The sequence below is a fragment of the Epinephelus moara genome, chromosome 16, assembly GCF_006386435.1.
Source record: "Epinephelus moara isolate mb chromosome 16, YSFRI_EMoa_1.0, whole genome shotgun sequence".
NCBI lineage: Eukaryota > Metazoa > Chordata > Actinopteri > Perciformes > Serranidae > Epinephelus > Epinephelus moara.
The window spans coordinates 9,079,643-9,097,917 of NC_065521.1; the positions used below are offsets into that span (position 1 = coordinate 9,079,643).

Sequence of the window (18,275 nt, forward strand, 5' to 3'; positions counted from 1 at the left end):
AAGTATACATTTTTTAATGTACCTAGACTCAGTGGTAGGGGAGGTGGACTTGCAGTCGTCTAAGATTTAAACTGTACACTCATCTCAGTGGAGAAACCTCCCAGCTTTGAAGTACTGATTTTTGAAATCAATTTTGACTGATTGTGTGTTGTATTACGATCTATCGCCTTCCTAAACCCAATAATAGTTTTTTTTTTAAAAATCAGAATTCTCTGATTTTTATTGCTGTTAGTTATGACCACATTTTATTGGTTGGTGATTTTAACATTTATAATGACCACCCTCATAATCATTTCACATCTGAATTTTTATCCATATGTGACTCCTTTGATTTAAAACAACATGTATCATCTCCTATACATGAACAGGGTCACATTTTTGATTTAGTTTTTACCCTGGGTTTACTCCCTCTGCCTGAGTGATTTCACCTCTGATCACAAATGGTATTATTTGATATAAACAACATTTCTGTCACTCCCTGCTCTAAGCAAACTGTGTACATATGCATTTTCAATAGCAATTCAGCTGCAGACTTTGCAGCCTGAGATCTCTAGACCAAATGGCCCCTTTGAAGGCTAGGTCATGCCCTCCCTCCAACCCAAGGCCCTGGATAATTGAAAATATCAGAAAAAATAACAATTCACTTGTTAACAACGTATAAAAGCTTTAAAATTTACGAGTTGTCTATTTAATAAGGTTTTGTTGTTGAACAAAATGTGAAAGTCTCTTAAGCCTGTGTTAACAGCAGACCTTATTTCAGGCATCTAACCAAAAACCCACCGACTTTAAGAAGAAGGAGCTTGAAGTGCTAAAATGCTAACTCATGGGTTTTAGGACTCCTTTGTCAGACATTTTTAATGCCACTCAGAATCAAATTTAAGAGCAATTTTACAATAACCAAAAGTAAAGGAAAAAAACAGGAATGGACATTATTGACGGAGGCTGGGGGACAATTTTGCCATAGGATTTTTATTTTTGTTTTTTACAATTTTTAATGTAGAATTTGATTTTTGTGTTCCAGGGAAAAGTCAGATGATCTACTTTAAATGCTGAAATAAAATGAACACTTTCTAGGCACAACAGTGCTGAGGGTATGCAGAATTAGAACATGAGGTTTGTTGGCATGGTTTTCAGGGGGGATTTTGTGTTTTTCACTGTACACGTGGAGTTCCACTGACTTGATTCTTATTGTGCTGGGTTTGAAAAACTTTACACATAAACTACACTGAGCCTTGTACCAGTATCAGCCATGTCATGAAATGTTGGTTAAATAGCTAAATTTTCATTGAATTTGCACTTGCCCATGTCGTCCAGGGTACATTGACAGCTCGCTAGCAGACAGTGCTCTGAGCATCCTGGCTGGAAACAAAATGTGAGTGCTGCTGGTTCCACTATCCTGATCTGTGTGATGTCAGTGTGAGAGGAATTCACTTTGAAAAATTGACGTTACCAATTCTTTTTAGATTTTACAACATCAGGATTACAAAAACTTTTTGAAAGACTAGTTTAATAGAGTTTAATACCTACTTCTGCATTTTGGTTCTCTCGCCCTCTCCTATGGCTCGCTCCCTCTCACAGATACACTCAAAGAAAGACTCACAAACATGATACATCACACACACCCCTCCACCTATCCAGATCCCTTTCTCCTGAGCGTTAGTGTGTGAGCAGGCAAAACATGTCCCTTATCCACAGGGCTCCAGACCACTACTATGGCAAATATCATCTATATCTTGACTCAAGAGCTGTTAGTTTGTTTCCATCTTAGAGGGAATACATCATCACGTTTATTGGCCCAGCGGTAGCAGTTTAACTTTATGACTTAAGCAATAGTGTGGGCAGATGAAGCATATATTTTTGTACTTAAAGGGCTCCAGACTGACTATTTAGTTGCCTTTTGCAACCATGGAGCACTACTGTATCTTGCAAATACTGTTAATAAAATGACCGAAATAAACTAAACTAATGACTAATGACTAATAAATGAACTGGAGATCTGTTATTGTGTTTCCAGCTCACAGTGAATAAATCACATTGAAAGGTGTAGTGGTAACAGTTTAACTTTCCACGAACTGCTTACGACAACTGTGGACAGCTTCAAGTTCACAGCAAAAACATCAACACTTCAAGCCCGAGATGAGCTGGGTGCTTCAAAATAATTTGATTTGCTTTGATTTGTTTTATTATAACCATACTGTATTTTACTTTATTATAACAAAACATTAACTTTATTATAACAGTAGCTGCTTTGTTTAGCTTTAACATAACAGTATTTTTATGACAGTAGTTGATTTAACTTTATTTTAACAGTACTCTACTTTATTATAACAGTACTTTATGCAGTTATTATGACAGTAGTTCCTTCATTTCTCAAACAGTCAATCCTGCACAGTATACCTTTAATGAATCCGCACTCTCGCACTAACATATGCACTGAGTTGAGGAAAGACTGCTGATGTTTTAATATTAATTTCTGGTAAACAGTTCAAGTTTATTTTCTCCATATCAAATAAACACAGAAAAAATGCTGCTATGATGGCTATTGGTTAATTGCATTTTCTAGTCTTTCAGTATGGACAGAGTATTAGGTGATGAGAGGATGTGAGGATGTGCTGGTGTATGAGGCCAACTCCCAGGCGACACACACACACACACACACACACACAAAACTGTAGCATCTGCAAAGATTTTTCTGCCATCGTCTGCAAAAAGGAAGGACTCAGTTCACGGAAAACCAGTATCATTTTTAATAATTACACATATTTACAAAGATGCATTGAAGCAAAATGAAGCATATCCAACCAGCATTATTTTAGAACAAAAATCATGGACCGAGTTCATTTAGTTTGAGATAAAGATTCTCTGTCTTTTAGATGTCTGAGTGGCCTTCACTGTTCTCTAAAGTGTTTTCAAGGACTCCCAGTTCATCCGTTGGTCCCTCAAGGAAAAAAATAAATAAAACAATGCCGCCAACATATCGCCTGATGTGCAAATAGATTAACAAAACATGACATTAATAAAATGCAGCAAAGGAGATGGAGTTTGGGGGGTTGGAGGAGGAAGCTTCATCGAATGTTGAGTGATTTCTAGCTTCTTGAAGTGTGTGTGTGTGCCTGTGTGTGTATTCATTGTGGTGGAGTAATCGGTGACTGTGGAACTGTTTCATTATCTCTCCCCTCTCTATCTATTTCCTTCCCTGCCTGTAAAGGCCCTACGGCTAATTGAGACCATTTGACTCAGGATCAGCTAATTAATCCTATTATGTGGTTATCAAATTACCACGGGTCAGATTTCATCAACTAAATCTCAGCCAATAGAGAGCTCTTCCTCTCCCCAGAAGCGCACAGACGTAGAGATCAACACAAAGCTCACTTCAGAGGCGAGGAGTTCTTTCTGTCGCCGACTTTAATCTGTGCTTATAGTTGATATTCACACACGTGCCGTGCATGTTTGATGTTATCCCAGCCTTTCAACAGCACAAGGCTCCAAAATTTGGTTACAAATACGTTGATTGCAAGGTGGCAACATATGAAGTTAGGCTTGTCTGAACTTAAACAGCCAAAAAAAAATTAGGATTTGATGGATGATAACAGTGCAGGAATGAGCTACCAGCTTGGCAAGCTGAGCCTCCAAACCACTGATGTTAGAGAGCTGACCCCGTGTGTTGGGTTGGTTTTACACTGGGCAACTGTTGTGCTGTCAGCTGCAGGATACAAACTCATCCACAGCACTTCTTGATTAGGACGGGTATTCTTTTAAAAACTGATGCCAACACGATGCTCCAATACTAAAGCAGAACTTCTTCAAAACTTAAAAAAAACACCTGTCTGAAGTTTTTAATTATTTGTGGTCAAATAATTAAAAAGGTTTTCATTAGTTGATGTTATGGATGCATTTCAGTCAGCACTTAAAATGCCTGTTTACACCTGGTATTAAAGGAATACCTCACACACACAAAAAAAAACCTAACTGTAAATAAGTCATGTTGTGTTACCTCAAAATTACGGGAAAAAAACCCCCTAACAAACGTTTTTCTTGCATGCCTCCAAGGAAAATGGCGAACACATTGATTTACTGATTGACTGGGGACCAAAAGTTTGCTGGGAACAGCAAAACTATAACAAAACATCCATTTAAAATGTCTCACACAACTTGCTCAGTATAATCCAAGTTTCATTTATCCAGTCGTATCCAGTAGAGGCCTGCAAAAATAACAAAGTTGACTAATTGATTTATAAATGGTCACTTTGTGGGTGAGGTATTCCTGTATTCATGCGTTTCAGTGATCCAAACACAGGTGGACAGCTGAGACACATCAACATTCACACCTGTGTCTATCATGCATCTCCAGCTGACCACTTGTGTTCAGATTTTGTTACTGCCTACAACACTTAAACTATAAAGTCAAAGGGCCCCGTGCACAGTTATTACATCCACACTCTCACTAGCATGCTCGCTAGTCAGGTTAGCATTTGTGTTGGTGCAGCTGCAGATATTGCTGTCAGCAGAGTTCAAAATGCCTGCTTTCACAGGGCAAAATGATGGACAGTCCCACAACACTTCATCCAACTTGTCGTAAATTGGGCAAGTTAAAGAGCGTCAGCATGGTGTCACAGCAACCAGCACGTCCTGCATCAATGACAAAGTCCTTAGTGGGGACGCTTCAGGACACATTAGACTTTACATTACAAAAGATGTGGTCAAATGTGTCCCAGACCACCTCGGCAAAAGGTTTGAGTAATTGGCTCACCAAGTGTCTTGGTGGTCATTTACACTTGTAGTTAGCACTGTTCACCTAAGACTGAATGACCCAAGTTGCATCTTAATACCAGGTATAAACAGGCTCAAGAAGGACTGAGCTTCATTAACACAACACAAAGACAGACAGCAGATGATACACATCAGCTTCTGTTAATACTACACTGGCTGTCTGCATACACAGATGTGTTCACGTTTCTTGGTGTGTACAGTCTGCATAGTTACACATTCTAGACTGTACATAACAAGTCCTCGTAGACATTGACAGGTATGAAATGAAGTCATGTGGCCGGGCGGATGTGGAGAGTATAATATGGTGGGGAGTGTTACTGCAGTTCTTTTCCTGGACCTGGGGCCATTTTCCTGACTAGTTCAATGCATGTGGTGAAGTATTAAAGCAGTTTTTAAATCCAGAGCCAGTCCAGAGGGGTGGACGTGGTTCAACACCTGGGATTGGGATTTAGATTCATCTCCAGCGTGGTCATCTGTCATCCACACATCTGTCCCCTTAACTCTTTTCCCCATAATGACGACATATGACGCCCGTGTTAGTGTTTTTTAGTTATTAATTGTGGAGTTGGTGATTCTGGAGAGACTGTTAATATTTGAACCCAACACCCAAACAAATACACCCCTCTCCTAAATGCTCCTTCAGAAGCTCTGTCTGGCGTCCCTTGCTCCCACTGTTTTTCTCCTTATACATCATGGCCTTTACCCTGTGCTGTGTACAGGCACAGTGCAATAGTGTTGTGTAGCTAGGTCTGAATAACTTAGTTTGTTTCACATTTACAGAACCAGGGCTGTGTATGAACACTGGATTTTTTTCAGCGTACACACAAAATGCACAGCTAGTGGACCATGAGGAGATACTCACTCACTGAATTAAATAAAAAGTGTATTGGATTAGAATCGCTGACTGCACCTTTAAAGTATTAAATGTCTAGTGTAGGATTTAGTGGAATCTAGTGGTGAAGTTGCAATTAACTGAAACTCCTCACATGTGCCAAGTGTGTGGGAGAACTACGGTGGCTGACTCGAAACCTGAATGGCCCTGCATAGAGCCAGTGTTTGTTCGTTCGTTCTGGGCTACTGTAGAACAACATGGAGGACTCTGTGGAAGAGGACTGTGGCCAAATGTAGATGTAAACTGCTCATTATTGTATTTATGCCAAAATATCCCCCTAAATCCTACACACTGGACCTTCAAAATGTCTAAAAACATCCATCACACATTGCAGTTATTGTCTGTCAGTTAACTCAGTTATATTGTTAGAGAACTATGTTGAACGGCTACTTCATTTTGAAGTGAAGAAAAAAACAAATGCCAGCATTAAAGGTAGGATCTGGAGGATTTTCAAACAAAAGAAAATATAGATATATACAAATGAAATCCTGCTTAATCATCACCTATGGGCTTCTACTCATGTGTGGTGGTGACTCTGTTTGCAGAGCTCCTGCCCTTTAACTGTATTTTGATGTTTTTGTGAGCTCGGACCGCTTCTGGGCGGAGATTTCCAATGAGAGAGCGCAGGTGCCGTGCCCGAGCGTGCACCAGCGCGAGCCTTGCCTGAACCTCTTCTGTGAAGCCTTCTTCCGTACCTCCGGGCTCCGTACACCCGGGAGAGTTGAGCCTGACAGGAGGGGCCAAATTTGAATGTGTGTTTACAAACAGCAACTGGAAAATCCTCCAGACCCTACCTTTAACATATGTAGAGAATCACTGTATTACTCTCCATGTGATGAAACATAATAAAAGGACACGTATGACTCAAGTGAAACTTTGATAGGATTCCTGTCTAATGAGTGAAACTGAACTGCATATCTGCTCTGTCTTTTGGTTTCTTGATGCTCATTCAACATCACTGCTGACAGAATGCTGTCCTTTGCTTGAACGCGACAGTCACCAGTGCAAATGTGTTTACATTATATGCTGGCCTGAAGCATTTCTGATGGATCGCTAAAAACCTTTTATCCTCTTAGAAATAAAACAATATTAAAACTAAAGATGTTAAGATCTTTAATAATTTTAGAATGATGTCCTCCTACAACAGGAGATTAGTAATTTCATTGGATGTATATAACCAAAGGAACAATGTAACAACGTAGAGGGACAGGTCACCCCAAAATCCAAAAAACATATTTTCCTCTTACCTGTGGTGCTGCTAATCAGTCTAGATTGTTTCAGTGTGAGTTGCTCGTTGTAGGAGATATCAGCTGTAGAGATGTCTGCCTTCTCTCCAATATAATGGAACTAGATGGCACTCAGCTTGTGGTGCTCAAAGCACCAAAAACTTACATTTGAAAAACTCATCAGCAATGTCTCTTTCCAGAAATCATGACCCGCTAATTCAAGATAATCTACAGACCTTGTTGTGAGCAGTTTCATGTTGGAACTATTTTTTTTCTACTGAACTATACCCGCCAACTGCATCCCTGCACAGAAGAAGTCTGCATCTACTGCTAGCTCATCGATCATATTTTTTTTGGTGCTTTGAGCACCACAAGCTGAGTGGCATCTACAGGGTTTCCCACACATTTATGTATTTGACATCAGCATCCACTTCCACATCTAGATTTTTTAATTTTGAACTGTTTGTTCATTTATATAGTTTTAGTGTTACCTATTGTTTTTACAAACTACTTCAGATGAAACTGACTGCATACCCATGTAGTTTACATGTGTTTGCTGTCATTCACCTCTGCAGCCGCTGCTCCATCCATCGATCTAATCTGATCAGCTCTAATCGATTCGACAACAAACTGATCGAAAGGAAGTCTTGAATATGATCATTAAACAGCTTGAAAAGTTATTAAAAGTTCCGCTTGTGCTGCGTTCACAGGCCCAAAAAAACCCTACCCCCCATCTGCCACCACATCACACAGAATCTATTTCTGGGGGAAACACTGTATCTAGTTCCATTGTACTGGAAAGGAGGCAGGCATCTCTATGGCCACTCTCACCAACACTATGCAACTCACACCGAAACAATCTAGACTGATTAAAAAAAAAGGGAAAATAATGTATTTTTGTTATGGGGGTGAACTGTCCCTTTAAGCCGCACAGAGCTGTAGTTGCACCGCGTAAAGCGAGCCTTAATACGGAGATGGAAACACACGATGAGCCCAAAATGGAAATGGAGACACATTTCCACAAGACAGCACAACCAACCGGTCACATGATATTTTTGACTGGCTGCAGATGGTCACGCAGTGGCAGCTGGTGTCGAAGAATCTGAGCTCGGCCAGCAAGCCTGTCCACACTGTGGAGGCTGAAGCCAATGCACTGCTTTGTTTTTTAGCTGAAGTCCTGATATAATGTGTTCCTAAAGCTGCCAAACTGTGATTGGCAGCAAGTATACTGTGGCCTGTATAGCCTAAACCTTTATACTGAGTGCATCACGACACCCATCTGTGACATGAAAAAAAACAAAAACATTGAAACATCAAGCTGGATGCTTGGATGCGGCTGCTGTGAATCTATAGACCAGTCATAAACAATCTGTTGTGGTTATTTCAATTGATTCATTAAAAATAAAAAGATTCAGTCATGTGTCAGGACTGAGGCAGACTGCTCCAAAAATATTGATTCCACTAAAAATTTGAGTGGTCTGGACCAACCCCCATTATGGATTAGTCTATCCATGGTTTCAGTTGGTCTTTACCTTCTGACGCCAAGATGGGTGAAGAGATGTTCAATAAGAGATAAGTGCAATCAGAGACATGGTAATTAATATGATCTTTGAGGCACTTCTTAAATAAAAAGTCACCCCCCCACCCCACCCCCACGTTGTTTGTGAAAATCCTAAAAGATAACAAAAAGAAATCTTTGTGGTTACGATGAAAATGTGCCACTTGCATCAATAAAAAGGCATCGTCAATTCTGGATTCACTACCTATATTATAATACACAATAATAACTTATTTTTTTCCTTCGCCATTGTACATTCTTGTTTTGTGTGAGCCGTCGCCCTCCCCCTACAAGATAGAAAAAAAAAAAAACAAAAAAAAAAAAAGTGCACGTTAAAATTTCAAGTTCTTCAGCAGAACTGTCATATTAATCCAGGGATGTGACTCGGGATGAAATGTGTTCATGATGGCAGGCACAGAATGAAACAGCTCTCTGTTTAAATTACAAAGCTGGCCGTGCTTCAACATGAGGATGGACATTCTGAGAGGAGAAAGGAATGAAGCCGAAGGAGAAAAAAAAAAGAAAAAGAAAAGGGGAAGACAACATAACAACAGGGAATGTTCTTGAAGTCCAGCGTCTTTGTTTTCCTTGTAGATACCAAGAAAAGAAGAATTGGTATCCCAACAAAACAATCGGAATCGCCAGGAAGGAAACGTTCCCGTTCTCCAGTTTCCTTCGCCTTGTTGACAAGGTCCAGAGGGTGAGTTCGTCCTCCCTGTTGTCCTTTACTCTTCCTCCTCCTCCTCGCCTTTCAGAGTTGGCTTGCGAGTGTTTTTTGGCTGAGACAGCAGCTTGGACAGACAGTAGGTGGGCGAAGGAGGAAGCTGGTCTCCCCTTCATACAGACTCTTCTGTGGATAGCAGCAGGGGGTTGATGTATTCAAATCCCTCAAACTCTGACTGGTCTATTCTCTTGATGACGTCCCTGAGGAGATGGAGACAGAAAGAAGAATTAGAGGTGTTGTTTTATCATGAACCCAGAGCACATTATCATCCACAGAGAACCTGGATTAGAGTCTGAACAAAGGCAGCTTCACAGCTCTGACACAAAGAGTCTCCCATCTCCTTTACTCCATGTTTTTCAATCAAACTGACACAACTGGTTGGTGATGTGCCTCTGCCCTGACCCAATTACTGTGGCTGTGATCAGTACGTCGCAGTGAGTTTGGAAAACAGTGAACTATTTCTGAGGCATTTTATGCTTTACTGCAAAGTAGACAGCAGAGAAACAACTGGAAGTCAGGGGACAGAGAGATGGGCATTAGCAAACGTCTCACATTGGATCTGGATTTGAGACTGTGGTATACCTTCAGATCACCACAGGCTTCTCCTGAACAGGATGTCTTCAACACAGATTAATTTTCTTTCCGATATTTTTGGGGGCTTCTCTTGCCTTTATTTGTTAGGAGAGATATAGTGTGAAGATAATTTCTTTAAGTTTGATGACACATTTGGCCAGTTTGAAGGTTCCCACAGTCATGCAATTCCTATACAGGTTATGAAATTAGAAAAACTGTTTTCCAGGCCTTGAAATGGTTTAGAGTTAAACAGAATGTTTTAGAAATGTTTTGAACATGTATAGCAGGGCTCTCAAGTCTAATGCTTTTAGAGTGTGACACATGCATTTTAACCTTTTCACACTCTCACCCGCCACACCTGGTATTTCTCACGCATAAAAAAACAAATATTACGATAACGCCCACCATATATGTAGTGGAACGTGTTGCAAGACGCTGTGGTTACTAGAGAGCTCAACAAGCGCTTGTCACGCTCCAGCCAATAGAAATAAGACGCAGCTACCCATCAGCCAATCAAAAAATAACATACAGCTACCCATCAGCCAATCAGAAAATAGCATTGCTGTATCTGGGTAAGATACAGATGATCTGACTGCAGTAAGAAGAGGGTGCACACACAAGAGGGGGTGCCTTATCACATGTGTACAGTAAGTCATCTCATCATTTGATTTTGTAGCCTACTGAATGAAATTACTTGTTGCACAAAAGGAAAACAATGAGAGTTTATCTCAGGGAATATCAGCTGTTACCTAACAGTCTGACAAGACCGCGTGTCAAATTTAGACAACAGCAGCCTCATTAACAGAGTGCTGGTGGCTTAGAGGATAGAGCAGACGCCTTTAGTTAAAAAAGCAGCGGCCGAGTTCGACTCCGGCCTGTGGCACCCTGCTGCAAAAAATTTCACTCTGAACTGAGATCAAAACTTGAGAGCCCTGTGTATTGTTTGAAAATATGTTCATAAAAATACCCTAACCTGCAATATATGCTTTTGGTATTAAAAAGCTAAAATTTAGTGCTGTGCTGTGTCATTGACTTAACTAGTATTACATGATTTGCGTATGCAGCTAGTGAGTGGCGTGAGTTAGCAAGCGCTAGCAGTTTGCTTATCTGCACATTCCTTGGAAGTGCATGTTTAATAATGTATGGCTTTCAAACAACAAATGTAATACATGAGTCAAGAGAGGCAGACTGTAGCTGCACTGGATGTAGAGCCTGCACCAAAATGCTTTTGTTGGCATGCTGGGGGAAGCGGCTCTGGTCAGCCATGCTAAAGGGAAAAGGCATCAAGAAAACCAAAAGGCTGCTCAACAGACTGCCAGTGTTGGCTCATATTTCACGCCTGCCATAGCCTGGCCAAATAACATTACCACTAAGCATCCACTGAAAACACATAGGGCATTTTATTCCATATTCAATGCTACATTTTTGGTATGATGCCTGTCTCTAGGGCAAAGCATACTGGATTAAGAGCATTATTTTTTACGTCCTATGATCGTTATAGAGACCTAACCTTACCAATTTTAAACTACACCAATAAAGTCATGGAAATGGGGTAAATTATTATGGAAAAAAATGGAAAAGTTTTGAAAAACAATTTACTGTCACAATGTTCTCAGCATTTGAACAAAACCTAGGAGTTTTTGGATCGATTATGCAATTTTTAAACAATATAGTGACAGACCTCATAAATCAGGAAAAACAAAATCAAATTGAAAAGCTGAAACTTTTTGCCAAATGGGTTCCAAAATCCACAATTAGCCACCAAATGCAGGGGAAATTATTTTGTTTTTCAAGCAATTCAAAAGTTATTGAAATATATGATTATTTTTTTATTATAGCGCCACCATGGGGACATGCACCAGGAACTGCTGTGGCATTAAAATGAACATTCAGTGGCCCTGAGTAATCACTGAATACTGTTTGACAGCAGACACACTACATTTTAAGACATTGAGAAAGAAACTGTATTTAATTTGAATCAGCCAAATATGGCTCATACCCGATCTGCTTGAAGGCCTCATTTATAAATGTCATGTACAAGCAAAAGAAGGCAAGCAAACTTTAGGATTTATATAAAAACCAAACATGAAGGGAGAATGTGCGGTCCTCCAGGGAGACTGACCCATGCACACTTACGTCAACTGGAGAAATGAGAAACTGCCATTCTGATTGCAGACAGATGAAACACTAGAAACTGTGACATTGATACTATTGTTTAAAATCGAAATATTACCTCTCATGTATCATATATGAAGTGTTCATTTGCAAAACCAGATAAAAACCATTCTCACAACAAATAAACCAACACGTTTTCGATCATCCTGGAAGGAAGGAGAACCACCACCAATGCCCTCCCTCCTCCCATGCAGGGACTTCCAAGCACCACCCCTTTTGTGAGAGCAGGCGAACGTCTGGCCAAAACATCGGCAAGAGCAAACACGACCCTCCTTGACAAGCAGTATGACCCCCCCGGTCATACTGCTTGTCAAGGAGGGTCATGTTTGCTCTTGCAAATGTACATCTGAGGTGTCTCAAGATCTATACTACATGCACCCAACAGCTGCTACACATACACTTTCTACATTTATTATTTATTTATAACAGGCAACAACAAAGAAAATAATGCCACGTTGTGCATGCTTTGGTGGTCTATACAATAAATAACCAATCAAAATGAACAAATCTTTACATAAAATTGAAAAATGAAAAATAAAATAATAAACCAACCAATCTACCCTCCAAACTTCTCTCCTCTCCTCACGCTATAGAGTCCCTCTGGCAACCAAAAATGTATTTAAGAAGTCCTTCATCCCAAGTGCCATCAATATCCTTAACTCAACCAAGTGATTGATGAGTTTTAAACCACAGACAGACACTGAGCTGATTTATAGTGTTAAGTGTTTTGTAATGACTCTATTTGCCTGCTTTACTGACTGTTTGTCTGCTTTTACAATGTTGTCTTTTGTGTTTGAATCAATCAATCAATCAATCAATCAATCAATCAATCAATCAATCAATTTTATTCATAAAGCCCAATATCACAAATCACAATTTGCCTCACAGGCATACGACATCCCTCTGTCCTTTGGACCCTCACAGCGGATAGTGAGCCAAAGACAAATTTCCATCCATGGTGGACAATAAAGACATATTGTATGCTATAGTCTATTCTATTCTGCTTGCACTGGGCAGCTGGTGAACCCAAATCTGCCAGAGAGTTTGAGGGAGACAGTATGGTTTCACCCCAGACTTGCTTACTTGTTGTTAATTAATAGTGGGTTATTGCCTAAGTTAGACTTGCTATATTGAGATGTTTTAATAGTGATTTAATTTAAAAACAATGACAAACAATGCTGAGGCTCAGGACAAACACTATCATTACCTGGCTGTTCATGAAGGAAGGTCAGGGAGACGTTGCTGCTCTGCACGGCACTCAATTTGTGTTTGTTAACTATGGTGACTGTGACAGGGGAAGTTGAAGAGAGAGGGGCAGGGCTCCTCGGTCATTCAACTCGTGTTCAATTGAGATCTGATGCCAAGGTCCACATTTAAAAACTAAAATGTAAAATGACTAAAAGAAATGGAAAAAAAGTCTTGCAAAAAGGGCACTTAACTAGTCAGAGGCCAGAAGGGCAGGTGCTTGAGCACCACCTGGGGTCTATCTGTGCACGTGCCTGATTCACAATATGCTTCTCCACTGGGGTCTTTACAACGGTTTGTGACACACAGCCTCTTGCCTGTTGATGGTCAGCTCTATGCGTTGTCATTTACACAAACCAACTCACCAACAATCTGCAAGACTGGGGTAGAGATGCATGCCCAAAAGAAAAGCCCACATTTCTGGTCAGAAGGAGAATCACACCCACTTTTAAACATTATGATAGACAGGTTTTTGGATATGTGCAAATATCACAGTGCCGTGGATTTGCATAGTAAAACAAGAGTGAAACCAGTGAAAAACAAAATAAAAACTATTCTATTTTGATGCAAAGACACAAAATGGCACAGGCGTTTCCAGCTGTTCCACTTTTCCATATTATGAACTGATAAATGACATGTTAGGGCCAAACAGTTGGAGTATACATAGTCTGAGTGGGCGGAAGTTTGCTGCAGAGATCAGCCTCTCATTGGGCGGAACGAGCCACCCACTGAAGTCCCGCCCTACCACCTCCGGTTGTGTAGCAGTTTTCAACCGTTTTCAACACGTCCTTTACTAACTTTTGCGGTGTTTGATCTTGCGGGGATGTAGCCATTTTTCTGCCATGGTTCGCGTCCTGTAGGTGATATTTTTGTGGGTGTGTTACACCAAAACCTGTTTCCCCCCGGCAATATTTTTGCAAGCGCAATGTTGCTGTGGCACCGCCCAGAACGATTGTGATTGGTTGAAAGAAGTACAAGCAGCCGGGGCGTTTTTTTCTCCAATCTTAAAGTGAGAGTCGGCCCAGCCAGACCTTCCTTTTTTTTTCCAGCCAGTAAGCGAGACTAGAGTATGCATAGCTGCATGCAACGGGAGTATTAGTGGAATATTCATTTTCATTAGCCATGTAAACAGTTTATTAGGGAATATTGTCTTTTTTGGAATAAGGGCAAAAACTGGAATATTTTGTGCATATAAACATAGTCAGTGTTAATGTACCCAAAGCTCTAGATGCATTTGTCAGAACAGCTCATAGAACACAGCACAACACTGTAGCTCACATGGTCATAACTCACCCAAATCATTAAACCTGTGCTTCAAAACAAGGTTATTGTCTCATATAAAAAGTAAATGCCCTCACAATAGTTCTCACAGTACTCTTAAATGTAGGTGGGGTTTGTAGCAGATGGTAATAGCGGCAACACTGCTTCATCCCGTCCTCGCTTTATTTCCTTTTCACTGGTGATGCAGAGGAACATCTGTACCTTGCTGATTGTCCACAGAACTGGGTTGCCCGCCAACTTGTTTTACAGTACAAAAGAAGAACAAGCTGGGGTGTTTACTGTCCCTCTCGCAGTCATGGGGTTTGTGCATTAAATCCTCGTTGAGTGAAGATTCTCTCTTGACCAATCAATGGACTGCAGTATTTCCCACTCCACCCTTTAGTATCAGATCAGTGTGCCAGGTACCTCAATAGAGGGGTGACGAAAAACATGACACAGTACAATGGTTCTGTTGGGAAAGTTCTAAACTTTTGACAATGGAAACACAAAAATAACTGTTCTAATGTAACAAACTGAACTGAGCTGAACAGGACTACTTTGTGGAAACGAGGGATAATATTTTAGCCATGTCTTAATGTATGATATTTTTAATAATTATTTTCATTATTTTACAAAAAAACATAACAATAAATGAAGATTAAACTAACATTTCAACTTACATCAATTATGTAAACTGGGAACCCTGCCATTCAATAATTAGTGATTGATCACGCTATGTATACGCCAAAAGAAGTCCTATGGCTGCACCCTATGTCTACTGTCAACAGTAGATGTTGGGTCAACATACCTGTGAGTGACATCACAGTAGCTACGTTCTCCTAAAGCACACGTTTTATTATTATTCTCTTGTTTTGTATTCTCAATTTCATAGCCTAGGCGATGCTTTGCAGTTGAATAGACCTGTTGCCTTCTGGGAAAGTGTTTGTACAGAGTAATACACAAGGGACTGAGTGATCCCTATTTTTATATTAAAAAGTTTACAAAAGTTGCCAGTGGACAATTTGTTACTGAAGTCCCCAGAAAGAGTATTGTGTGGTTCTCTCTCACAGCTGCGCCTGGATGTGGATCGTGGTTGTGCTGCTGCCGTGGTCCTGCCTGATGCCTCATGCTGCTGCTGTTATTATTAGTCACACTTCTACTATTACTATACACATATAGTATATACTGTTATATATCAATATATACATATATACAACCAATATGTTATTATTATATTATTACTAAAGTTATTTATTAATTAATGTTATTGTAGCTATTGTCATTACTGTTTGCCGTGCATCTGTCTTTGTCTCCCTCTCTCCCTCTCTTTATGTCTCACTTTGTCATATGGATTACAGTAAATCTATTATGTTGATCTGTTCTGTATGACATCTATTGCATGTCTGTCCGTCCTGGAAGAGGGATCCCTCCTCAGTTGCTCTTCCTGAGGTTTCTACCATTTTTTTCCCCTGTTAAAGGTTTTTTGGGGAGTTTTTCCTTATCCGCTGTGAGGGTCCAAATGACAGAGGGATGTCGTATACTGTAAAGCCCTGTGAGGCAAATTCTGATTTGTGATATTGGGCTTTCTGAATAAAATAGAATTGAAGTGTCTGTCTTATTATATATTAAGCTATATATATTTTAATGACTGTCTTAATGGGTTGCATGTTTTCATACAAAATTAGCTTTACACACAACTATGTGATGACTGCAGTGTTAAACATTTTTGATTTGCAGTCTTGAGTTGGACGCAACAGTCATTTTCATGTAAAAGGATTAAAAAGTTCTGTGAGTAAATTCAAGCACACAGCTTTTTAAAATCCATTTCATATAAAAAATTATTTGTTTTTGTTGGCACCTGTTCTTACTGTTCTGTAAAAAGTCTACTACCGCGCATCAGCTGGAGCCCACCTGATGGGTTATTGTTTCTGTGTTAGTTTCTCTCAGAATAAATCCTTAAAACCTTCTAAAATTGCATCCCATAGTACATGATGTCAAGTGAGACAGAAAGAACATGGAGTAGACTAATAAGTGGAAGAACTCAAACTGCTTCTTTGTTTCCTGAGTATGCTGCTTCCATTAACAAAGGCATAATCACAGGTAAATGGAGCGGAACCCCATAACTAGTGGGCTCAGAGTAGCTGGGTAAAAATAAATGTACTCCCTTAGCAACACTGCTGGCTGCTTCTCTTTCAGCAACAGGCTGTTTACTCATCTGTGTGTGTGTGTGTGTGTGTGTGTGTGTGTGTGTGTGTGTGTGTGTGTGTGTGTGTGTGTGTTTGGTGATGGTGAGACAGGGAACTAAAGCCCAAAAAGGAGGCCTCTCCCTGGGAAAGGCTGAGAGGCTTTCTCCCTTCAGACACTGGGCAGGAGGCTTTGAAGTAAAGACAATAGGTGTGTTCACTGGCCTTCCCCCTGGTGTACCAGGTGGTTGGGGGTCTCACTTTAGGGGCCACTGCCAGTGTCGAACAGGTTGCAGATCCCACCCACATAGAGAGCAAGGACAAGTGAATGAAATTCTACAGTGTCTTTCTTTCAGTCCACTGACTAGAATACTGATGAAGCAAATAGTTTTCTTCCATCTGATCTCATATGAAGTACTCTCACTGTAGGAGTAGGTCAACCACCAATACAAAAATTAGATTTAGAAAATGGTGTTTTTCTATTTTGGAGTTTCGGAGAGAACAGAGAGGCAGAAAGAAAAACCACTAAGAGGGACACACAAAAGAGAGAGGAGAGGGTTTGGGAGTTGACCAAAACAAACAGTGTGTCCAACCAATGTAAATGTTTCCTTTTTTTCCAGGGTTGGATGACTTGAAAGCATTACCAGATGCAGGAGAGAGGAGGAATGACAAGGAGAGAGAGGAGAGGAGGGAGTAACGTGGGAGAGACAGAACAAGAGTAAGGCAAAGATGCATTAGGATATCTAGACAGTATTATAATTGTTTGTTTAAAATAATTACTAACATTTTGTACCAATATTAAACTAACATCAATGCTACAAGACATGTCAACAGCTACAGATACATCCACTCAGAATTTCCCCTCCCAACCAAAGGCCTTTCGGCTGCCAGTTGGGTGCCAGCCATTAACCGGCCAACTTCCAGCCGCTGGGAGTCCCCCCCACCCCCACCCCCATCTGTTTCCTGACTGGGCGTGTCTAGAGTCCACTATAAACACGCCCATTCAGGGTGTTACCATGAGATGGCACTTCCTTTACAAGAACATATAAACCATTACACTCAAGAATCATGTTTCTTAAGGCCATAGTTTGCACAGTACGTTTACCATACTTACAGTAGCTGCTGGAACTTTAGTAATGTTTGCCAAGCCTTAGTTTTCACTGGTTATTATTTACATATTTTTAAGTGCACTTCTCCCTCTAAAACAAGCCTGTGTGCTGAGAGACTCAACTCAAGTCTGTCTGTACAGGAGACCAGAGAGAAAGACATTTTTTAAAGTCTCTGTGTACTCAGTTCTTAGTACATTTGACACTTCTAAGTGTATCTCTGTGGTTTGGAGTTTAGTGTCTCTGTTTTTAATCCAGATATCTGCTTTATTTTATTGTTAAATGTTTGCTTTTAGTTGTATAAAAGATGTGTTAAAGGGATAGTGCAAACATAAATGAAAATTCAGCCATTATCTACTCACCCTCATGCCGAGGGAGGCTCTGTTGAAGTTTTAGAGTCCTCACAACACTTGCGGAGATCCGAGGGGGGAGTGGGTAGCAACTAGGGTTGGGAACGATTAACCGATACGACCGGATATCCGGTTTGACAAGCGAGAGATACGGCTGTGTCGGTAGCAGCCTCCTCAATCGATACGAATCAGCCATGAATCCTTAGATGAATC

The 18,275-nt window shown here is 40.4% G+C and overlaps 1 protein-coding gene across 1 annotated transcript in view; it reads right to left on the minus strand.

Moving 5' to 3' along the window:
* Nucleotides 1–2,723: 2,723 nt before the first annotated feature.
* Nucleotides 2,724–18,275, minus strand: part of prkcz (protein kinase C, zeta) — a 227,194-nt gene continuing 211,642 nt past the window's right edge. The window contains exon 18 of the mRNA XM_050065364.1: nt 2,724–9,370. Coding sequence (XP_049921321.1) covers nt 9,283–9,370 — 88 coding nt within the window. The 3' untranslated portion in view covers nt 2,724–9,282. The remainder of the gene's footprint in view (nt 9,371–18,275) is intronic.